This window comes from Dendropsophus ebraccatus, chromosome 7, assembly GCF_027789765.1.
Source record: "Dendropsophus ebraccatus isolate aDenEbr1 chromosome 7, aDenEbr1.pat, whole genome shotgun sequence".
NCBI classification, from domain to species: Eukaryota; Metazoa; Chordata; class Amphibia; order Anura; family Hylidae; genus Dendropsophus; species Dendropsophus ebraccatus.
This window is the reverse complement of record NC_091460.1, coordinates 144,837,053-144,862,923: the sequence shown is the minus strand read 5'-3', so window position 1 is coordinate 144,862,923 and position 25,871 is coordinate 144,837,053. Positions and strand designations below refer to the sequence as shown.

The 25,871-nt window shown below is 41.2% G+C and overlaps 1 protein-coding gene across 1 annotated transcript in view; it reads left to right on the top strand.

Annotated features, from left to right (window-relative positions):
* The window catches only part of SLC10A7 (solute carrier family 10 member 7), a 121,436-nt gene that overhangs the window by 94,404 nt on the left and 1,161 nt on the right, over positions 1–25,871 (top strand). Inside the window, exons 8-11 of the mRNA XM_069976878.1 lie at positions 4,816–4,981; positions 6,382–6,433; positions 8,175–8,248; positions 22,169–22,314. Of these exons, the coding sequence (XP_069832979.1) occupies positions 4,816–4,981; positions 6,382–6,433; positions 8,175–8,248; positions 22,169–22,314 (438 nt within the window). The remainder of the gene's footprint in view (positions 1–4,815; positions 4,982–6,381; positions 6,434–8,174; positions 8,249–22,168; positions 22,315–25,871) is intronic.

The following is a 25,871-nucleotide window of genomic DNA, read 5'->3' as shown; positions in this document are numbered from 1 at the left end:
TGGGGGAGGGGCTATGACATATTTTTTTAAACTTTCTAGGTCACCCTAGGGACCTAACAATTTATATTGCATTACTAACACTGACCGTTGGTACGTCACAGCATAGCATTGATCAGTGTAATCTGCGATCTCTGCATAGAGCCGGCCTGTGGTCATAGAATAGCATTGATCAGTGTAATCTGCCATCTCTGCATAGAGCCGGCCTGTGGTCATAGAATAGCAGGGATCAGTGTAATCTGCGATCTCTACATAGAGCCGGCCTGTGGCCATAGCATAGCAGGGATCAGTGTTATCTGCGATCTCTGCATAGAGCCGGCCTGTGGTCATAGAATAGCAGGGATCAGTGTTATCTGCGATCTCTGCATAGAGCCGGCCTGTGGCCATAGCATAGCAGGGATCAGTGTAATCTGCGATCTCTGCATAGAGCCGGCCTGTGGCAGACATGGATCGCAGAGCAGACTGCTAGGAGGAAGGTAAGAGACCTCCGACAGTCAGTTACAATGATTGGAACCCCCACATTACACTGTGGAGGTCCCAATCGGACAGTGACAAGTGAAGCTCCACGATTGCAGCAGCCGCCAATAACAGTGAGAACCTGGATACTGATAGCAGCTGTAAGGGGCAGCCCCGCTCTGCAGCCCCCAACTATTGTGGAACTTTGAGGCTGTCTAAGCCCTGTAGTCTCCTGCTCTGTTTCAGCACTGCAGCATGGTGATATAGATACTGAGCCTGGTCCAGTCCTCCCATCTACTCTATGGGGGGCATTTATCAAAAGGTGTAAAAATAGTTTTACAATTTTTTTTAACACTAAAATTTTTTTGCAAATAGGTGTGATTACAGTGACCCTATTGTGACTTTTATAATGCTTTTATTTTTTCACTTACTGTATGGGGCACCACTTTTTGCGCCACAATCTCTAGTTTTTTAGTACCATATTTGTGTAGATCGGACATATTGCTCACTTTTTATAAATTGTTTTAAATATAAAATGTAATAAAAAAAATCATCTGGCGTTTTTTGAGCTTTTTGTATACGCTGTTGACCATGCAGGAATAATAATGCACGCTGCAATATATAATATGTTTCTTTTTATGTGTCTCCTTCTCTAAAGACTGGTATAACCTGCTCACAGCGACCAATCACAGCTCAGCTCTCAGCTCTGGTAACATGATAGAGGAGCTGTGATTGGTCGCTGTGGGCAGTTTACACCCTTTGATACATCTTTGTTCTATGTTCTGCCTGTCACTGTCCGTCGGCCTCTGCACTGTGAGCTGTGCTGCTGGCGATTTTTCAAAAATATTAACAATTTTTTTAAAGTAATGAAAACAAAGTGAAAAAGTAAAACTATGTTAATTGGGTTAATACAAAGTTAATACAGATGTGGCAAGTGCAGGATGAATGGTTGGCGTGCATGAATAGCTACGCTGTCAGACACGCAATCAACGTTATATCCAAATGGGCTGTGGCCGAAAAAAAAAAAAAAAAAAGGTTCCCCATCCCCTGAATAAATAATTTGGGACGTATGATGTATTAGCTCTTGCATTTTTTCTATCTCTGAATACATTAATATATATTTATTTTTACAAGAGCGTTTTGGTTGAAACATCACATATATAAGATGCCGGCTAAGAATGTGGCTATATGAGTTTATATACTGTCAGAAGCGGATCATACCTCGTCCTCTGCTACAACTGACCCAACAAATGGGACAGATACCATAATGTAAGGTGCTATTCATCATGTTGGGTGCTTTCCAGGTGGGCAGGGGTTAAACAAGGCCCGGGGATGCTATTGAGAGTCAGTGCGGTGTGTGACTTCCCATACGCTTTCATGCCATCTCCTTCCCTTGCACATAAGTGCTTGTGACAGACCTTTATTTTATGTTTTATATTAAAGAGCAATTTATGATTAAATGTTAATGACATAGAATTTTCACAGTGCGCCCGTATATTCTACCAGTTTGAACATTTTTCAAAGAAGCACACCAAAACCCACTGTTTTCCATGAATAAGTAATAAAAAGCATGTCTGCACATTATCATTCATGCATTCTCTAGTTACCCGGCCAGTCATTAACCCTTGTGTGGGCTGTAGTAACAAGTTGCTAGATTGGTGACAGGAGCCAAGCCAATGCACCGCTGTGGCCGGCAGCAGCTGTTTCTACATGTTCTCTAGTCCATAGCACAGCCTGGAAATAAGGACTCACTGAGGACTATTACCGCTGGATGCTTGTGATGCCAATACAAGGTAATTTGGTATCGGAAACTTTCTTTCATATGAACCAGTGCCCAGAGTAGAGAAAGCAGAATAATTCTGAAGACAAGGAAGGAATTAATCATTCTCTGCACCAGGGCAGAACGGCACAATTGCAGGTTTTTTTATTTGTGTAAGCCATTATGCTCAGAAAAGTTCATGAATAGAGATGAGCGAACCTGGAGCAGCTGGAGTCGATCCGAACCCGAACTTTCGGTATTTGATTAGCGGTGGCTGCTAAACTTGGATAAAGCCCTAAGGCTATGTGGAAATCATGGATATAGTCATTGGCTGTATTCATGTTTTCCAGACAACCTTAGAGCTTTATCCACGTTCAGCAGCCACCGCTAATCAAATACCGAACGTTCGGGTTCGGATCGACTCGAACACGAACCCGGTTCGCTCATCTCTAGTCATGAAACATTGGTTGAGCACAGAATTTGCTCAGTTACGTTCTGACCTGATGCAGAAAATGTTTTTTTTTGTCAAATCCATTTTAAGGCTACATTCACACAACTTTTTTTTTTTTTTTTTGCCCATTTTGCCCCCTTTTTTGTCACAAACGTCATTTAAGTGCCGAAACGTGGCCATCATTTGCATAAAACAGCTGCGTTTTGGCACCAAAATTACCGCCATCTGTAAAAACAGACATAAAATGGCTAATATAGAACAGCTAGTCAGCGTGGCCTATAAGAAATACATATTAGGCTCTTTACGACATCAACACTAGTGCTCAGCAGTCACATTTTATGCTGCGAAAAAGAATTGAAAAGGAAAACAAACTTGAAGAAAAAACTTTGGGAGCAGTGACGTCTTCTGTGTGAACTACCTTGTTTTCCCGAAAATAAAACACCCTCCTAAAATAAGACACCACAACTACTCTAACCTCTAGCCTAAAGTAAAGCATCCCCCCAAAAAATAAGGCACCCCCCAAAAGTAAGGTCGCCTGTTGTCATCCGCTGCCACCACCCAGGATTCACCTAATCCCATTGTGGACCTTCAAAACCAAATTTGGTATCTTTTTTTGTTTGATTTAAATAAAAAATTGGACGCCGCCACAACTTTTACCCAACCTCATTGCTTTCCTGTAAATGTCATGGACCTTCTTGGATTTCATGTGATTTTACCCCATGGGAAAGGGATTTAACTGTGAGTCTGGATAATGCCCTGACTTTATCCACAGGATCGGGGGATAACTCTCTGATCGCAGGGGATTTGACCACTGAGGTCCCCTACAATCTCAAAAAGAGCTTCAAAGCTTCCAGATAAAATGGAGCCGCAGATCACACAAATATTCAAGTAAATTGTTCGGCTGTTTTCACGCCTCCCATAGAGAATGAATGGAATGGAGACCCACATGCATAACACCTGAACTTTTTGACTACCACATTCTCCAGAGGCCGCTACCCTTTTTGTTTCTACTTATATTATTATTATTCAACTTAAATGTTTTTGTTCATCTGAAACCTTTCTGCAAATCCCGATAACTAAATATTTCTTCCACCTAGTTGTATATTCTATCTCTTGTTCAGCTGCGGAACTGTTCATTTTATATTCTATCGCTGCGTCTTTCTATGGAGTGTTACACGATAGAAGCTTCTTCGTTCTCTCTCCCTCTCGGCAGGTAGCTTTTATAAAGGTGCCCACTTACTTATATATTTGTGTGCCATGCTGTGTATAAAACTCATTGCTGTCTGTACAGTGGGGCCCTCATGCTGTTTTTGCATAGTGGTATAAAGACTGCCCATAGGATACAGACGTAATTCATGTTTTTGGAATAATCTTGCATTTCGAGAGTTTTTTTCCCCGCTCCTGGCTAATCTAATCTCCCATAAACATTTCCCGGATTATAATGTTCATCTCTCCCTTCTCCGAGTCATCACATCCCCGGTTAATTACTCAGGTGATGATTAATTCCTTCTCCTGCATTAATTTTTGGGTGGAAATAAAAGAAATCAAATGGCATTTATCTTTAGATTCATGAAAACTCCAGATATTCAGACTGTGAATTATTTAAGCTCCCCCAACACATACACTTTTGCTTTTCAAGCATAAGTTATAATTTAATTAAAAACTTCTGGCGCATTCCTGGCGTTTTTAAATATTAACGTGTTCCATGGATCACTTTCGATTATCTACCGTGATGAAATTCCTGAAGATGTCACCATTTTAAGGTTCCTGAAGTTGCACTCGGAATTGTCTGTTGATGCAAGAGGGATTGTGATAATTACACACATCCATTAGTATCGGCAGAGGAGATAAACATCAGGGAGTCTTAATGGGCTTGTCTCGGTGACAGCCGGCAAAGAACATTTGACATAATTAAGGACAGATTTGATTCATTTGAAAATATACTCTCATTATAGGTGCCCAGTGGAAGTTGCACTAAAATTGTTAAATTCCCCAGAATAAGACGGTAGCGGCTGGGAAGCTTTTGAAATCCGCTGTGGCAGTCATTGGAATTATTCACTCCTCTTTATGTCTTTCTGCTGTCAAGTTCACTTTGCGTTTATCTTGTACGGCGAGGCCTGAAAGAGACAACCTGTTGGCTCCTCTCTTGCAGATTGTGCGGAGGTACATCAAGGACTGGCTGGAGAGGAAGAAGCCTCCATTTGGTGCCATTAGCAGCTGCGTCCTTCTCATGATCATCTACACAACTTTTTGTGATACGTTTTCTAACCCAAATATTGACCTGGACACCTTCAGTCTGGTCGTCATTGTATTTATCAGTAAGTGCACCTCTAATTCACTTTGCATGTTTATCATATTGCAACCGGGCACGGGTATTATCCACTATCCTCTGTTTTCTAGAAAAGTCTGGTAGTAGCTGGACATGTATGGTATAAAAAGTTATTTGCCAACATATGAATATTGTAGTTTGGGAATTTTTCCCTTTACAAGTGAGTAAAACTGGATTCGAGCTGACCTACATTAGTACATTGGAAATTTAAGGGTTTCTCCAGTGATTTTATTTTCTTTCAAATCAACTCGTGCCAGAGATTTGTAATTTACTTCTATTGACAATTCTTAAGTCTTCCATTACTTATTAGCTGCTGTATGTCCTGCAGGAAGTGGTGTATTCTTTCCAGTCTGACACAGTGCTCTCTGCTGCCACCTCTGTCCATGTAAGGAACTGTCCAGAGCAGCAGCAAATCCCCATAGAAAACCTCTCCTGCTCTCCAGACTGGGAAGAATACACCACTTCCTGCAGGACATACAGCAGCTGAGAAGTACTAGAAGACTTGAGATTTTTGAATTGCAGTAAATTACAAATCTCTGGCACTTTCTTGCACCAGTTGATTTGAAAGTTTTTTTTTTTTTTTTATTGGAGTATCCCTTTAATTTATTTAACACAATCTACTTCTGACTGTGTTTGGTCTATTTCCTAAAGATATACTTTTATTTTGCTGCTGCACTTTTGAGTTCCACAAAATAAAAGTATTTGTTCGGGAAATGAACCAAACCTAGTCACTAGCTGACTATGTTCCAATTCATTAAACTTGATGAGTCTGTCGCCAATGCACCAATATGGTGACAATTGGGATGCTGATATACGTCTCCTATGTACCAATGAAACACAATGTGAACCCAGCCTAATAATGATTGTGGAGTAGAGCAGAGAAACCCAAATCAGCGCTGCCTGTATTCTGGCATCAGACACAGACCTATATTTATCCTAAAGGAGAAGTCCAGTGTAAATTTGTATTAAAGTATTTTATTGCCTCCCCAAAAGTTATACAAATCCCCAATATACACTTATTACGGGAAATGCTTATAAAGTGCTTTTTTCCCTGCACTTTCTACTGCCTCAAGGCTTCACTTCCTGGATAAACATGGTGATGTCACTTCCTGAGTAACATGGTGATGTCACTTCCTGGATAACATGGTGATGCCACTTCCTGGATAACATGTGGGCAAAAATAGTTTTATATCTCTAAATCTACAGCCAATTCAGCAACTCAATTACCAAAAAGCCGTCTAGTTATAGTCTGATTTCCATCCCTGTTCTTCTGCTGACTTGTCCCCTGTAAGCAGCAACGTCTCGAACCACGTCTGTTCGGTTATATTCAGACTTTGTATTGCAGATATAAGATAAATAACGTTACCTGTTTTTTCTTTCTCTTTTTAGTATTTTTTATCCAGTTGGCGTTTATGCTTTTAACATTCCTATTTTCTACTAGGTAAGCCCAACATTAGTCATTTCATTCATTGCAATCTTATTGTGGTCCAGACGGAAATATTACCAGTGTTCCCTTTCATAACCGCTTATTTGTGTCACCATTCTTCTCTTCGGGAGGTAAAAGGTATAAAACAATGAAACATCTCATGTATTAAACCTTTTCTCAGGTCTCCACCAGGTGCCAGACCTAGAGAATAAAACATTACGAGCTAATGGACGCTGCAAGACACTGCACTATTCTCAAGTAGCGTCCACACTGTCTAGGCAGCTGGAATTCTAGCCAGTCCTGAAAGCAGCAGTTCACAAAAACTTTTATCGCTACCTCCCAACCCCTCATATGATTGAACGCAGGAAGTCACGCTCTCCCATAGAGAATGCATTGTAAAGTGTGACTTCCGGCGTTCAATGACAGCAGACAGAAGAGGGGTCACAGCAGTGGATGACATGAGCGCGCAACGGATTTTAACAGCGCAGCGAGACCGGAACGAAGCTGTGCCGCGGGACATTGATCACCTGAAAAATCCACTGCAATCCTGTGTCCTGTCATTTTCTATGGCTTTAGATACTTGCAATGGATTTTTTATTCTACTGCGATAATGTAAAGCCCCTCCCCATTTAACTTACCGCTGCCGGGATAATACATAACCTGCCTGCTTCTCCGGCTCCCTGATGTCCTGCTCAGCCAATCAGTGGCTACAGGAGTACAGCACACTGATTGGCTGACTGGGACGTCAAGGAGCCAGAAAAGCAAGCAGAAGCGTGGCCAGGTAACGTATTAGTCTAGCAGCGGGGGTTTCAATGGGAAGGGGCTTTACATTCTCGCAGCGGAATGAAAAATCCACTGCAAGTATCTAAAGCCATAGAAAATGACAGGACACAGGATCACTGCGGAACTTGCAGCGTGAAAACCACTGTTATCCTGTACCTGTGAAGCTGCCCTAATGCTGGCTTGTTGGCAAATAATGCTGTCTAGCATTGGAACACAAATGTTACTAATGCTGGATCAAAACACAAATAAAAACATTTAGATAAAGGTGACCATGTGCAAATGATAGTGACCATGTACAAATGATAGTGACCATGTACAAATGATAGTGACCATGTACAAATGATGGTGACCATGTACAAATGATAGTGACCATGTACAAATGATGGTGACCATGGACAAATGATGGTGACCATGGACAAATGATGGTGACCATGGACAAATGATGGTGACCATGTACAAATGATGGTGACCATGTACAAATGATGGTGACCATGTACAAATGATGGTGACCATGTACAAATGATGGTGACCATGTACAAATGATGGTGACCATGGACAAATGATGGTGACCATGTACAAATGATGGTGACCATGGACAAATGATGGTGACCATGGACAAATGATGGTGACCATGGACAAATGATGGTGACCATGGACAAATGATGGTGACCATGGACAAATGATGGTGACCATGGACAAATGATGGTGACCATGGACAAATGATAGTGACCATGTACATCGGACTCATCTCTGATGCGCACGCACCGAGCTTCCGACAGTGATATCTCTGCAGTGGGTGCGGCTCCAGGAGCGGCACTTCGTTCTTTGGGGTAAGTATAAGGGATTCTAGGTAATAATAGGTTCCCTCCCTTCCTTAATCAGCCAAACATGAGAAAATATTTCCCTTTTGTTGTATACATCTTTTTCTGAGCGTATACAAGGTCATAATGGACGTGTTTTTTTTTCGTTGCAGTAAAAACACTGGCTTCACACCAGCAGACACAGTTGCAATAGTATTTTGTTCAACTCATAAATCGCTTACATTAGGTAAGTAAAAGGCTGAATTAAACAAGGCATGATATATATATTTATATGAAATATCACTTATTTTCTTTACTTATTTTTCACTTTTTATTAATAATAAAAACGTAAGAATTCTTTTTATTATTATTGTTATACCTCATCTTTTTCTACCGATATGCCTATTTGTTCTTTCTCTGCTGAGTAGGCAGTCTCTTGCAGATGTGATGCTAGCGCTGTGCTGAGCACCATGACACCATTACACATTGCATTCGGAAAATTTTAAGCCCTAGTTTTTTATGTTTTGTTATGTTGCAGCCTTGTGCTAGAAAAAAAAGAAAAGTTTTCCCCGATTATTCTGGAATAAGTACGCCAAAACAACAAAGTGACGACAGAACGTTACAGATCTTTGCTAATTTATTGAAAATGAAAATACTTGCAGTGACAGAAGTGTTCAGACCCTGTACTCTGTACTTAGTGGAAGCCCCTTTGGCCGTGACTCCAGCCTCCAGTCTTCTCGGTTATGATGCCACAAGGTTTGCACACCTGGATTTAGAGATTTTCTGTTATTTTCCTCTGCAGATCCTCTCAAGCTCTGTCAGATTGGATGGGGACCGTCAGTTTACATTACTAATTATTTTCTCCTTTCAACGTCTCTGTCAAGGCCCTATTCCACGGAACGATATTGGCGGTATTCGACCGATAAGGCCGATATTCGTCCCGTGAAATAGGAGGAAACGAGGCATCGTTCATGTTGGCTGATCGTTGAAGTCGTTTGTCTTATAACATGTTGAAAGACAAACGACTTATATAGCAGCTATCTGCTGTCGCCGCTCCATGGGGTAGGAGTGGCGGCAGCAGACCGCCGCTATATCCTATGGGCTGCCCTGACAATCTAGCAGCTTCCCCCAGCCCTCCCCAGACTCACCTGCTCGCTGCTGCCGCGTGGAATAGAGGAGCAAACGAGCGCTGACTGCGCTTATTTGCTCCTCACTGTCGGCCCGTGGAATAGGGCCTTCAGCTCTGTCCAGTATCCCTGTGCCACCATGCTTCTCTGTAGGGATGATACTGTACAGGTAAAGGACAGTGCCTGGTTCCCTCCAGACATAACACTTACAATTGAGGCCAAAAGAAATGGACAGTTCGAGAGTCCTTTAGGTGCTTTTTTGAAACTTCCCGGCAGGCTTTCATGTGGGTTTTTCTGAGTAGAGTCGTCTTTCTGGTCACTCTGCTGTAAAGTCGAGATAGGTGGAGTGCCGCAGTGATGGTTGACATACTGACTGGTTCTGCCATCTGCATACAGAATCTTTGGAGCTCAGTTAGAGTGAAGATTGGAGTTTTTGGGCACCTACCTAACCGAGGCCCCTTCTCCGTGGTTACTGTGAGATCCTATAAAGACCAGGCTGTGTCTTTCCAAATCATGGCTAATGAATTGAATTTGCTGTTTGTTTTTTTTTGACCAAAGGAAATTTATTGAGAGTCTTAACAATGTTACAATTATAATAAAAGACTTTCGATCAACGTAAATAACTACAAACCATGAATGTATGAATTTTAGTGCTGTGCTAAATGTACTTGTGTTAATGCAATGTGTACAATTACCATCAAAACAATAGAAAGACAATTTAGAGCTACATTTATAAATCTGGTGAGTTTTGGACATTTTCCAAGTCCTATAAAGAAACAAGAAAACACACACAAAGCCAAACCCCAGAGCACACAAACCTAAAAAAAAAACACCACCAAAAATCTACCCTATACCCTCTACGCCATGAATATTTCCTTATACCCAATTCTGCTCAAACATATTGCAACATTTTTGCGCTGCTCACAGAACTTTCTATAAAAGTTGAAAAAGGCTTAATGGAAGGGAAGAATGGTCTGTTCTGGTCTTACAGCTTCTTTAAATGTCATGCCAAGAAAATTGGTGTAAATTTATAGAAGTAAACTACAGCAGCTTATAGCTAGCATATTGTATGGTGCCCAGAAAGGTAGAGATGCACCTCCTAATAAATATAGGACATCTTACACCAGCACAGGGCCCCCTGTGTAAATAGACTGTTTATTCCTTGAAAGTGTACCTGTCCTTATAACTTTCGAAGTCTGAATCAACAGTATATGTGAAATAAAGCAAGTTTACAATGTACATTCATTATTATAAATTTCCGCCCACTGGGGGCTGGCCGGCTCGCCTCCTGTGCTTCAGCCCCGGCCCGATATCCGTGCATAGAACGGCGCCGTACACGGGATCCGCGCCACGGTTCAAGAAATGGACCGTGGCACCAGCTTGCCCGTGACTGCGCAGTTCTATCCCTGGGTCAGATTAAAGAGGATGTACCTCCTCTTTAAGGCTGCTATATAACAGCTATGCTTACCAGAAATCCAGGTCCAATCTCTTGAAGGCAGCTATATATAACAGCTATACTTACTGTATCCAGTTCCAGTCTTCTGAAGGCTGCTATATAACAGCTATACTTACTGTATCCAGGTCCACTCTCCTGAAGGCTGCTATATTACAGCTATACTTACTATATCCAGGCCCAGTCTCCTGAAGGCAGCTATATACCAGCTATACTTACTGTATCCAGGTCCAGTCTCCTGAAGGCAGCTATATAACAGCTATATATACTGTATCCAAGTCCAGTCTCCTGAAGGCGGCTATATAACAGCTATACTTACTGTATCCAGGTCCAGTCTCCTGAGGGCAGCTATATAACAGCTATACTTACTGTATCCATGTCCAGTCTCCTGAAGGCAGCTATATAACAGCTATACTTACTGTATCCAGGTCCAGTCTCCTGAAGGCTGCCATATAACAGCTATACTTACTGTATCCAGGTCCAGTCTCCTGAAGGCTGCTATATTACAGCTATACTTACTATATCCAGGCCCAGTCTCCTGAAGGCAGCTATATAACAGCTATACTTACTGTATCCAGGTCCACTCTCCTGAAGGCTGCTATATTACAGCTATACTTACTATATCCAGGCCCAGTCTCCTGAAGGCAGCTATATACCAGCTATACTTACTGTATCCAGGTCCAGTCTCCTGAAGGCAGCTATATAACAGCTATATATACTGTATCCAAGTCCAGTCTCCTGAAGGCGGCTATATAACAGCTATACTTACTGTATCCAGGTCCAGTCTCCTGAGGGCAGCTATATAACAGCTATACTTACTGTATCCATGTCCAGTCTCCTGAAGGCAGCTATATAACAGCTATACTTACTGTATCCAGGTCCAGTCTCCTGAAGGCTGCCATATAACAGCTATACTTACTGTATCCAGGTCCAGTCTCCTGAAGGCTGCTATATTACAGCTATACTTACTATATCCAGGCCCAGTCTCCTGAAGGCTGCTATATAACAGCTATACTTACTGTATCCAGGTCCAGTCTCCTGAAGGCAGCTATATAACAGCTATACTTACTGTATCCAGGTCCAGTCTCCTGAAGGCAGCTATATAACAGCTATACTTACTGTATCCAGGTCCAGTCTCCTGAAGGCAGCTATATAACAGCTATACTTACTGTATCCAGGTCCAGTCTCCTGAAGGCAGCTATATAACAGCTATACTTGTTTTCCATGATAACTTAAAAAAAAAATGTAAATTGCAAACTTGCTTTATATGACATCTAGTGATGATTTAGATTTTGAAAGTTATAACGACAGGGACACTTTAATTATGATAATACTGATTAAGATACAGCTGAACAGATGCTATATGTGACCCCCCCCCCAATATCCCCTAGTGTTTAGCCTGTCACCTGTCTGATTAGCCATGTTAGAAATACAGACAGAATCCTGTTACTTATCACCACTAAAACTTGATCATGTTGAAATGGAATCTCACATGGAAATGTTATTAATGACTTTATTAAAATTTAATATTAAAATGTGGGTCATCCAGGGATAAGCTTAAAAAAAAGCAGTGTATCTCAGGTAGATTTGTTATAGCGCCCCCTGCAGATAGGTGACAGACAAGATCACTTTAAGCTCAATTTCAACCATTTGTGTCATTATGTGAATCTCTTTTCTCTCCTTGTTTGTATAGCAGGCGGAGAGGCATAGACCTAAACATGCACGTGCTCACTTGATTCATCTCTTTTATTAGTACCTTTGCCATTGATTGATTAGCGCTTGATATTAGTACTTTTCTTCTATTGATTGATTGCGGATGAAGTGACTATTTGACCTTTAATTATGAAGCTCCACATTGAAAATGACATTGAGCTATAGCTTCTTGTAATCCTGCTGGAATACCCGGCAGGAAGCCATTTGGAGTTCATTCAGGATGATCGAGAATGCCTTGAGAAAGCCGTGTACTATCACTTCAGTGCTTCTAAAACGAAAGAATTACTCCGTAATGGAGTCTGAGATGCTGATCTGCACATGTAAATTATTGGAATGGAATGTATTGTAGCTTGTATTTGGGGGGGAAAAAATGAACCCCAGTGGATATAGTGTATAGTTATGTAGTAGGAAAGTATGTTACACACTATCTATCTATCTATCTATCTATCAATTTCTATATTTTCTGCTTGAAATTTACTCTTCTTCAGCTCTGACAGAATTTGAGCGGAATTCGAACAGAAAGCAAGTGGAAAGCAGAAATTCAATGACTTTTATAGGATTTCTCTAGCGGAATCCGCCAAAAGAATTGACATGTCAAATTTTTGGGTGGAAAACAGATCTGCGACGGAACATTCCACATGGAAATTCTGCCGTTTTAACAACATAGCAGAAATCCCATTCAATACTATGGGACATTGCTATGTCAATAATTTACAGGTGGAATTTCAAGCAGAATCTGCGGGAAATAGGTTGTAAGTTCCACTTCTAATTCCTCGCCGATTCTTCAGTGTGAACATATCCTTAGGTAGTACCTAGGAATAAAATGGGTTACTCAGTTTTTAGATTGACTTTTAGTACTTGCTATCACCTGACTAGTATTAGTATGTATCAATTGTAAACTTGAAGTTCACAGCAGTGGAACTAGATGAGAAGAGGTATCCGACGTGTAGTGCTGCCACTGCTGATTTGTGAGTAATACTGGGGTTGGACATATTCCTGCAGTTCACTGGGCTGTCTAATATTGGTTTATGCTGAGTGCAAGAATGACAGGCGTGGGAGGTTGCTGCTTTTAGGGCCAATTCACACGGAGTAAAACTGGCAAAATTCAGAATCCCGACGGCCTCCTTTTAAAGACCTTTAAAAAATTTTTAAAAAATGGACTGGTTGCTGTGGGATACTACCCAGCATCTGCATTTCAAAAATTAGGGAGCCGAGTACTGTTCCCTGTAGGCCGGACAATACAGAATCACATGACATAAATATTAACATGCTGCATCCTTTTTTATATAGAGGGCCCCACGGCATCCAGGCAGATAGTATAAAACACCATCCAGGTGGAAGGCAGTGGTGGTTATTGTCAGCATCTATCCTGGTCTAGCGTAGGGAAGTTTGTACCCTTTGTGGCCTAGGGCAGTGAGGACAAGAAAAAAAAGTTCTGTATTAGGTCAATGACTGTTAAGGTACTGTAATAGTGTGAGCTTTTCTTGTGGAACCAAACACACAGAATGCACCAACTTGCTTTGGGTGTGGTGTGTCAATATTAGGAGAACGCCTCTAATCCCCATTCACATGAAGCTCCAAAAATAAAATATACTGACACAACTGTTGCAGTTCTTTTGTTTTTGGAGCTTCTCTTGTGGTCCGCTATTATAAATGCTATATCACACAGAAAGGGCCGCGCCGTAAGTGAGATCCAATCTTCTAGCTCACCGCTCCTTCATAGCCTATTACACAGCTCAATCATGCGGCCAGGGCAACAGCAGAATTGTGCAATCCGGCACTCACCAAATAATTTTCTTCATTTATTTAGTACTGAATGCATCACTATTACAGCAGTACACGTTTCTGCCAAGCATGGCCTTCACCAGCTAAAGCCAATGCTCAGGAAGGCCATGCTTGGCTGAAACACTTACTGATGTAATATAAATGCCTTCTGCACTAAATACATGTAGAAAATAATTTAGTGAGTGCCAGGTTCTTCTCTACACATTGCTGGTTTCTGCCATATACATATGGCCGCCGTGAAGGTGTAGCCGCTTCTAGCAGATATAAGAGCTTTACACAATCACAGCGGTGTTTCTATAGTTAAATCCAGATATAGTTCAGAAATATTTCCCGTACATTGTTCCAACAATTATTATTCTGCACTTGTAGGTTCCTTCTTTTTTGCTTTTTACTCTTTTATCCAGTTTGTCCCAAATAAGCTCATTGGGGTTTAGTCTGGAGACCTTTTTATTGTCTCTTTAGATAGTTCTAAAAAAAAAAGAAGGGGCTAACAGCATACCAAGGCGGTTTCATATGAAACAAGCTTCTTTATTCCAGCATGGCAACATACAGCAACGTTTCAACCCTTTTTTTTCCCCACCTCAAGGGTTGAAACATTGCTGTTCGTTGCCATGCTGGAATAAAGACGTTTGCTGTTAAATGATCCCATATAGGACACTAGGATAAGTAACTGTGCATACACTGTGCATATCGCCTATATTTTAAGACTCTTTTGAGTTATTCTCTCTTTAATGCCCGGATAGTCTGATTTTCGGGAAGTGCCGTAGTGATATTTTTTTCTGCACTTTAGACAGAACATAGAAGTATGTTTTTAATCATTGTTTTTTTGTAATAACGACCCCTGCCAGACTAGGTATACATCACAGGGTATTACTCAGCTCAGGAAAATGCTTTTGTAGCCCCTTTATATCCAGTGTGTCGGTCATCCTGTGCATGGTCCCAACTCTGTATCCTGCAAAACAGCCCCTGATCTTCCTCCTCCTCACACTGAGGAACCATCCCTTCACCCGTGTACCAGAGATGGTAAATTTAGATTCATCAGTCCATAAAACCTTCTTCCCCCGGTCAGTAGTCCACTGGAAGCGCTGCTGGAGCTTTCTTACTTATACCCAACCTGTCACACATGCAGATAGAAATTGTCTTTTCACTTTTTAAAAGGTTACTATTTTTTAATGCATTACAGCAAATTTACCATTAGGTGAGGCTTTTTTTTTTTTTTTTTTTAAAGGGAACCAATCAGCCCAATTGGGCTGATATGGTTCCCTGAAGCAATGTATGAAGCTCCTGCTTATATTGAGGAAAAATGACTTTATTTCCCCCGGCTTGTGACACACACGGGGGGGGGAAGTAGTCATCTGGGCGGCTACCCGCACTCTGCCTGTCAGCGCACTCCACCGGAATGATTGACAGGCAGAGAGGCCAGTAACGGCTGCTGCAGGAGCTTTATACATTGCTCCAGGGAACCATATCTGCCCAATTGGGCTGATTGGTTCCCTTTAAAGGGGTACTCTGACAAAAATCTTTTTATTTGAAATCAATTGGTTTTACAAAGTTATATAAATTTATCATTTTGCTTCTTTTAAAGAGGACCTGTCACCCCCCCCCCCCCCCCCCCTGCAGGGGTGACAGGCTCCCGACCCCCTGTTAGATCCCCCTATACATACCTTATCGCACTTACAGTAGAGTCAGATGCTCATAGAGAATGAATGTCCAAAGTCCAATGCGCCGTCATTCTCTATGGGCATCGTACTCTCCTGTGAGCGCGTGTGTCGGGCTTTGGGCGCTGAAATCTCAGTCACCCGGCGCGATGAGGTAAGTATAGGGGGATCTAACAGGGGGTCGGGAGCCCGTCACCCCAGCACGGGGGGGGGGGGGGGGGGGGGGGGGGGAACAGGTTTCCTTTAAAAAAAAAAATATCTCCAGTATTTCCATACTTATCAGCTGCTGTAAGTCCTGCAGGAAGTGATTTATTTTTTCCAGTCTGACGCAGTGCTCTCTGCTGCCACCTCTGTCCATGTCAGGAACTGTCCAGAGCAGCAGCAAATCCCCATGGAAAACCTCTCCTGCTCTGGACAGTTCCGGACATGGACAGAGGTGGCAGCAGAGAGCACTGTGTCAGACTGGAGAGAATACACCACTTCCTGCAGGATGTACAGCAGCTGAAAAGTACTGGAAGACTGGATATTTTCAAATAGAAGTAAATTACAGATCTGTATAACTTTCAGAAACCAGTTGATTTGAAAGAAAGAGTACCCCTTTAACCCTTAGCATGTTGCTCACTATACCTAGAGTATAATATTCCTCCATCCTCCTGTGTTCTACAACCCTTAGTATACATAATAAGTCTGATCTTCATTCATTCCAGTATTTCCCAGTTGCAGCTTGTGCTGTGTGTTTCTGTAAGACGTGTAGTAAGGTAAATTACAGCGGATCTAGGAAGGAGAGCGCCTGCATTCTATATAGAAAGAAGAAAGAAGACACTGTGGATCCGTTACCTTCCTCTTCCAGCCGGCACATAAATCCTTTGATTCCAGGATTTCTCAGATGTGTCCAGAAATGTCACCAAAGGCTTCCCTTCCTGATGCCTCCTCTTCATCTGTACATAGTGCGAGCAGTAGGATTTTATTAATATTTAGAAAGTTTGCCTCCAGCAGTACTAAAGTGAGCATCAGAGAAACAACAGTTGTTTACCACGTTTGAACTGAAGGATCTCGCCCCAGAGATCTGCTTTCACTTGAAGTGTACATCTTTCAATCTCAGCTCGCAACAAAGAGACGCATGAATAACAATTGTCATTTCTGGGCCGTACCTCTCCAATTATTTATTTGGTTTGTGTCTTCCAAGGAATGCACATAATGGGGAGAGACACTCAAAGGCCGATTGCTGCGTCTAATGACAGCGCCTTCATATGTCTGTGTGACACTCCGCCTGTGTACATAAAAAGGAGAGAATAAACAGCCTGCTAAGAGGAGATTGTTAATGGCATTAACCTCCTCTGCTGGGGCATATCCACAAGCATCTGCAGATGGAGACGTTCCTTTCCTTTCCCACCTCTCTTGTAGCTTCCAGACATCCATGTTTAGACTTCAGTGCTGCACCTTGTCGCTAAATGAGCCTGACTGAGTGTCACCACCCCAGGCAGCGACTATTGATGATGGAAGGGCGTCGTCAGACAATTCGTCATATTCTATACTTTTCATATTAGTTCTAATATACAGTTATATTACATGTCTATTAATGACTGATAAATCGCTGTGGTGTTTTCTTGTGTTCCTGCTGAATGCCATGTTTCTTAAAGGGGAACTCCAGCAAAAAATCTTTTTCTTTCAAATTAACCGGTGTCGAAGTTATAGAGATTTGTAATTTACTTCTATTTAAAAAATCTCCAGTTGTCCAGTACTTATCAGCTTCTGTATATCCTGCAGAAAGTGGTGTGTTCTTTCCAGTCTGACACAGTGCTCTCTGCTGCCACCTCTGTCCATGTCAGGAACTTTCCAGAGCAGCAGCAAATCCCCATAGAAAACCTCTGCTTCTCTGGACAGTTTCTGCGACTGTGCCAGTACTGTAGTGCGACAATGTAAACTAATTCAGAGCTCGTGGCATCTTCTTTATAACTAAAATTGGGACAGGTCCTTCGTGACGTTAGCAATCTTACTGTTTGTTTCCATGCATCACATTTACTATGTAACGCCAAATTTACACAATGTAATTTCGCCTCTTTTAGCCACAAAACTGAGCATGGTGCCTATTGGTTATTTTCCGTGCTGTGGATTATGCATAATCTCAGGTCTACTACTGTAATGAAGTGTCAATGAGGAGTTGTTTGTGGTGCACTCTTGCACACCTCACCATTCCTTCCTCCTCCCTCTTCTTCATGAATAATAAATGCTGCCCGGCCTCCTGCTCGCTCAGCTGTCAGCCAATGTCCCTGATTGCAGATCAGTCCCGTGTAGGCAGGTTATGTCTGAAAGAAACACTCAGATATAGTTACATTTCTGTGCCCAAATGTGGGGGAGCTGTGGTCTAGGAGTAAATCTGCTGTCTACACACCTGCCAGCAGTTCATTCTTTGGTTTAAATCCCTGTTGAAATTGAGTGGATGGCTGCCATTTAATGGCAAATTATTGCCGTTTTGAAATAATGTCAGTTATTTGCCATTAAATGACGTCCATCCACTCAATCTCAGCAGTGTGTGAGCATAGCCTTTCTGTGTTTTTAATCCACTCCTGGTTTCGGTTGCAAAATACTGAGCAAAAATATTGTGTGAGAACATAGCCCTAAAAATGATACAATAATGAGAAACAAATAAAGACCTCTATTTCATTTCCATCAGGGGATTGAACCAAAGAATGAGCTGTTGGTGGATCTGTAGTGGATCTGACAGGTGATTTACCCCTAGACCACAGCTCCAACACATTTGGCTTCAGAGATTGAACTATATCTGAGTGTTTCTTTAAGACATAAACTGCCTACAGAGGACTGATCTGCAATCAGAGACACTGGCTGACAGCTGAGCGAGCAGGAGGCCGGGCAGCATTGATTATTCATGAAGAAGAGGGAGGAGAAAGGAGTGGTGATTCGGCACAAACAACTCCTCTTGGACTCCATTACAGTAGGAGACCTGAGATTGCTCATAATCCACCGCGCGGACAAATTACCAAAAGGCTCCATGCTCACCAGGGGACGGCCAGCTACAGCACACTGTCAGCACCTCAGGTAGGGCCCGGGAGATGACAGATTCCCTTTAATAGTAAATCGGCAGTGCACACACACATTCATTTTAGGGCCCTAATGCTCCTATCATAAAATTATGCTCTTTTTTTTTTTTTTGGTTGGATTATAGCTGGAAAAACAGCTTTTTAAAATTTGTATTTCTAGTCATTAAAAAAACTTCATACAAAAAAAGGCAATTTTTTAAATAAAAAAAACCTGCCACTTTTTTTTTTACAGCTGAAAATACTGCATGAATATGCATTTAGGTTGCGTTCACACGTACAGGATCTGCAGCAGATTTGATGGCCCAGATTAGATTCAAGCAAGTCTGCAACTTCAAATCTGCTGCAGATCTGCTGTGGATCCTGTAGGTGAAAAAATGAACATTCTGCATCATTTTCTTTACCCCTCTTGCTGGCCTGACTGATACATCTCCAAACCCACCAGTTTCTTTTTATCACATTTGAGCCTACTCCGCACCTTGACAGCCCCAAAGGCAGAGGAAGCACCCCCTCCTAGAGAAATCCGAGCACTACACGGCCCCTCAGCGTGCACACATCACGGACTGCTGCTACCACTAAACAATCGGTCTCTCCGGAATATTTCTACTTTTACCGACTCTTAGGGCCCAATTACACGGGGCGATTATGGTGCGAATTATCGTTATATGATTCAAATTTAAACGATAATCATTTCATGTAAATGCATCAAATGACCAACGAGAAATTTTGTTTGGTGCTGACACCAAAATCATCGCTAATCGTTCGCTGTAATTCCGCAATCATTCACTAACCGTTCAGTGTAATTCCACAATGTTCCTTCATTTATCGGGATCAGATGGAAAAACCGATTGTATTAACTAACGTTTATCGTTCTGTGTAATATCATGAACAATTTCAGGTTAACGATAAACAATCTTCTTTGCAATTGTTTCTTGTTAATTGTTAAAAATCGCTTCCTCTAATAGACACTCAAATACCCGGCAGTAAGCACCGCCATATGACAGGTCCCCCACTCCTTCCTCCAGGGCTCAATCTCCTGCCCCCCCCCCCTCTATACTTTATACTCTAATGTGGAGAAACAACACTTTTAGGACTGGTACTACCAGGAGGAAGTCCGGTGACTCTCACTACAGTGTCTCTTACCCCTGTAACCTGGAATTATGCTGATTTTGACAAACAAACCATGCACTACATTTTCTTCAAATAACATCACATTCATTACCTCTTTGCATACATCCACAGGATAGGGGACAAGTAAGAGATTGCAGGGAGTCCGACCTCCATACCCTGATGATCTTCATATCAGCCTGCGGCTCCTTTGCTTTAAATAGAGCCTCAGGTACGACACGTGATTGGTGACTCTTCATTCCTATGGAGCTGCTATAAAGAACCGAGTGCTGTACTCAACTCTCTCCGGCGGCTCTATAGAGAATGAATGGAGCTGCCGGAGAAAGCAGAGTACAGCAGTGTGTCTATAGAAATTAATAAAGCCGACGGTCATGTGACGTACCTGCGTCTCTATTCAAAACAACTGTGGGCCGATATGGAGATAACCGGGGGGCTATGGAGGTCGAACTGCACCGCAATCTCTGACTATGGTATAAAGTAACCAACCCCTAACTATAACAGAGAAGAAAACTATTAGGCTGGGTTCACACACTGCAAAGTAGCAGCCATTTTTATTACATAATAATGTGGTTTATGAAAGTTTATGGCCAAAAAAAAAGTTGTAATTCCAGCATTGTCCCTTTTTTATAGCTTGTGAACTTCTCCATAGACTTTAATAGAGTGCATCATTAGATTTACAGTATTTTTTTAAACCGTTTTTTAATCATTTTTACAGCAGGTTTTTATATATATTTTTTATATTTTTCAGTCTGTGATTCCAGCCTTACTGTGTATTCTCACTTATAGAACTATCAGGAGAATCGATGAGCAGTTCGCTTTCTCCCCTTTAGTATCTTTCACAGCGAGGGAAGCGACATTAACCCCTTAGGTGCGGTCAGGACATTAACCTGGACGTTCTTAGTTTTGGAGATGGAAGTTCTAGTCTCTTTCCAGTGTAAGATGAAAGATTTCTTGTAGTGTCTTGTGAGAAGGGAATCGGCAGGTGAAGCTTCCCTGATGTCAGACGTCGGCTGGAGGAGCTGCTGCTGCTGCTTATGGATTATACTGCGGTGTCAAACTCTGTTGGGTAATTTTAGACGAATGTGTCATGTGTGACATGGGAGGCTGGCAGGCCGTACATTAGTGATTTCCCCAGTGCAGGTAGTAATGTGCTGGGAAGTGCTCTGTCAGGGCCGTATACTGCGCTCGCATTGGGAGAATCTGTTTGGAGAGAAATTACTTTAGTCAGAGAAGAATCCATTTGCAGCGTGCGCCTCCTAACATCTCTCAGACAATGCATTGTATTAAAGAGGCATTTTTGATGAATGTTTTATAAACACTTTTCGTTATGACAGCTTCAAGTCCCTCTAAATGCGTGCCGGCTGCTCACTTCCATAAAGTCAAATGCCATCTCATAAAGTCTCCTCAGAGTCTGTCAACCATAGTCCTTACCGTCAGAGCATTAGAAAGAGTCCACTTCATTTCTACTGCTCCAGCCATAGCCAGATGAGCAGACCCGCCGCCCCATATGTGCCACCCGGAGCGGCTTTTATTCAGGGATATTCGGGCTCTTCGCTCACCGCTGTGCTCTACTTTTCCGGCTTATGTTGTTAGATACTGGAACATTCCACTTGTGCCGCTCCAGACCGATAGAACGCCAAACTTCTTTTTTTTCCTCCTCTTTATAAACAATGAATTCTTTATTGTGTAAATAAAAAATCTGCTATTGTTGTGATATAATATAATGTAATAGAGGAGCAGGTGATACTTCTCTAAATTAACTGATTATATAACTACCCGATGTAAAGTTTTGAACACTTCTTAAAGGGGTTGTTCACCCAAAAATCTGGTGCCAGATTTGTAATTTACTTCTATAAAAAAAAAAAAATCTCAAGTACTTATCAGCTGCTGTATGTCCTGCAGGAAGTGGTGTATTCTTTCCAGTCTGACACAGTGCTCTCTGCTGCCACCTCTGTCCATGTCAGGAACTGTCCTGAGCAGCAGCAAATCCCCATAGAAAAACTTTCTGGGCCTCCAGACTTCAACACAACACTTCCAGCTGATAAGTACTGGAAGACTACTTAATAGATGTAAATTACAAATCTCTGGCACCAGTTGATTTAAAAGAAAAAAAAATGTTGGTGAGCTACCCCTTTAATAAGTCCTGCCGGATGTCTATTCTAATGATCTGATGGGATTGATGTAGTGTGTGCTATAAGTAGTAAGTGTTCATCTGCACATAAGTAATAGAATTGTCTTTGTCTCCAGGTATTCCGATGCTGAAGATTGTGTTTGCGGGATACGAGCATCTCTCATTAATATCTGTTCCCTTGTTGATTTATCACCCGGCTCAGATTCTACTTGGGAGTGTATTAGTGCCAACCATAAAATCCTGGATGCTTTCCAGACAAAAGGTAATGTGTATAATGTGTGTAATAATAGTGTATGGCTTATATAATATTGTATGGCTTATATAATATTGTATGGCTTATATAATATTGTATGGCTTATATACTGTATGGCTTATATAGTGTATGGCTTATATAGTGTATGGCTTATATAATATTGTATGGCTTATATAATATTGTATGGCTTATATAGTGTATGGCTTATATAATATTGTATGGCTTATATAATATTGTATGGCTTATATAATATTGTATGGCTTATATAGTGTATGGCTTATATAGTGTATGGCTTATATAATAGTGTATGGCTTATATAATATTGTATGGCTTATATAATATTGTATGGCTTATATAGTGTATGGCTTATATAATAGTGTATGGCTTATATAATATTGTATGGCTTATATAGTGTATGGCTTATATAGTGTATGGCTTATATAATAGTGTATGGCTTATATAGTGTATGGCTTATATAATATTGTATGGCCTATATATTGTATGGCTTATATAATATTGTATGGCCTATATATTGTATGGCCTATATATTGTATGGCTTATATAATATTGTATGGCCTATATATTGTATGGCCTATATATTGTATTGCTTATATAATATTGTATGGCTTATATATTGTATGGCCTATATATTGTATTGCTTATATAATATTGTATGGCCTATATATTGTATGGCCTATATATTGTATGGCCTATATATTGTATGGCCTATATATTGTATGGCTTATATAATATTGTATGGCCTATATATTGTATGGCCTATATATTGTATGGCCTATATATTGTATGGCTTATATAGTATTGTATGGCTTATATAGTGTATGGCCTATATAGTGTATGGCTTATATAATATTGTGTGGCTTATATCATATTGTATGGCTTATATAATATTGTATGGCTTATATAATATTGTATGGCCTATATATTGTATGGCTTATATATTGTATGGCTTATATAATATTGTATGGCTTATATAATATTGTATGGCTTATTTATGGTCAGACCATTAAACAGTCATTGTTTCGTTTACAGAAGTAGTACTAATGGTTAAGCATGTAATATACTGTACCATATACAAGGGTTACCCCACAAGACATATTGATAGCAGTGTTCATTGTACTGTATGTATAAGGGTAGCTCCACACATACCGTATCACAGCGGATTTGATCTAAATAACTGAACACAGCATCAAATCTGCACCATCAAATCTGCTGCGGATCCTGTACATGTGAACGCACCCTAAGATAAAGAATTTTGGCCATATAAAATGATTTACTTGTATATTATAATGCGTCTTGCCTTGTTGGCAGTGGTAGCGCCCCCTGCTGTTTCTTGTTCCACCTTCTGCAGCCTCCAACGGTGGACACACAGGCAGAAACGGTATCTGTGCAAACGGGGGCAGGAGGGGTATGCCATACGAGAATAAAGCGGGGGCTTGTATACCAGATCCAGCCAAAGCAGCAGCAAGAGAGCTCAGTAAGAGATTCCAGCCTGAAACCATTCTGGAGGGGGAAAAAATCATCGGACCTACTGGAAGACTTTTGTTTTTTCTTTTTTATCTAGAAGTATTTTACAAATTTGTATCTTTTTTTGAACTGGTTGAATTTATATTTTTTTATTCACAATACCCCTTTAGTGAAACTTTTTGTATATTGAAGGTAACCAGTAATATACATGGAAATGCTTCATTCTTTCATTCCTATCTGTATAGTCTAGTAGGAATCACTCATCGCCTTTAAACAACATTTTTGTTCCTCAGAATTCTTGGTGTTAGTTTATAAAGTAACGGGGTTGATGTCTTATCTGAAGAGAGAGCTCTGATCACCCGCACCGCCTCATCTTCATTGTCCGTGATTTTACTAGAGGCCGACGACTCAATTTTATCTAAACACCAATTATTTAGTTTTACTTCTTACTCGTCTCCTCATTAAAACTTTTTCCTTATACTCCTCCACATCAGAGCAAATAGACTGGAAGCTAAAGTTTTAGTGCTTTTAAAAAATGTTAATCAAATAGTAACTTTTTTTTTTTTAAGGAAAATCATATACTTTTCTCCATTTTTCTTACTGTGCGTCCCCATAGACAATGTACTAGATCCGAGTTGGGTTTATTGAATTTGGGGCAATCAGAGGATGAAGTGAGACCCATTATAGCTTGTCCTTATGGTAGTCTCTATGCAATAGCATGATCTGCGTTTCCCCATATACAGCCGAGTTTGAGACGTTTGTCATTTTATTGGCACGGATAGAAGGGTCTTCTCTGTCATAAAGCAAAGTCTTTGAGCCGGGTGGATTTGCCTCCCGGTATAGGGGTTGATTCTGAGCATTCTCTCAAATTCAAATAGTAACACTTAAAAAAAAATGAAGGCTGATTGTTATGACCGTAAATAAAAAATATATATATATTATAGCCCCATAGAAAGAAGGTTGTGTTCTCTCTTGCTGTATAAGACAATGGCGTACCCTTGAGCTAACATAGTGGCGGAGTTAATAAAGAAACTCTCTCTCTTTGAGACGTCTTTTGATGCTTTCAAAGTCAGGGGAAAAAGTAAAGTGTCTGTTTAAATACTTCTTCTCCTCTTATACAAAAGAGACTGTTTTGAAATCTATTTTACGTTCCCCAGTAATTAAGTCAATCACAAGCAATTCCTCACTGTCACATTGTGATATTGTTCTGCCCCCTGTGGCTTCTTGAAAACAGCGATGACACCTATGCCAACTGTTAATGTGGGACTGATGTTAAATATTTACAGCCTCGGATTCCGCATTTCTACTTCTGGAGTGTGACTGAAATCTCAAAGTAGAAAAAGTCTTTGTGCAAATAAATCTTAAGAAGTGATTGTTTACTAATGCTCTATCAGGAAAGTACTACAAAAGACTCTCACATTGTCATGTTAGAAGTGTTACTTTTATTCCTAGACTTCTAAAAACTTATTTCAACGCATTTACCAGTCCGATATGGAGACAATATCTCTACCCATCGTCTATCTAACGTTGTCCCAGTATAATTATGTTTATTACATTTATAGCTTTCCTTCCCAGGAGGGATATCTGGCTATTCCCGTGTTTTGAGACTCGCAACCGAGGCTCCACCGACCCCTTTTTTGCATATTCAAATTTTATAGGGAGCTCCCCAATTGCAGCTGATCTTTGGATGCCCAACTGGAGAATACCGTGTAAATATCCATTGTTGAGGGTTTCTTCTTAGGGTACTATTACACGGAACGATTATCGCTCCGTGTAACAAATACAACGATCAGTCGATGACAACGATCATCTGTTGATCGTTGATATAGGTTAGAACCTATATTTGTCAGGCACCGAATGTAATGTCGAATGCCAATATACTTTACCTATCCACGCTCCAGGGCTGCTCCTGCGGTCCACTTCTCCCCGGGTCCCGTGCGCTCTAGCTTCAGAGCAGCCTTCAGCTGCGGCGGTCCCGGCCTGTGATTGGCTGAGTGGCCTGTCCGCTGACAGGCCGCTCTGAAGCTAGAGTGCGCGGGACATGGGGAGAAGCGGACCGCAGGAGCAGCCCTGGAGCGTGG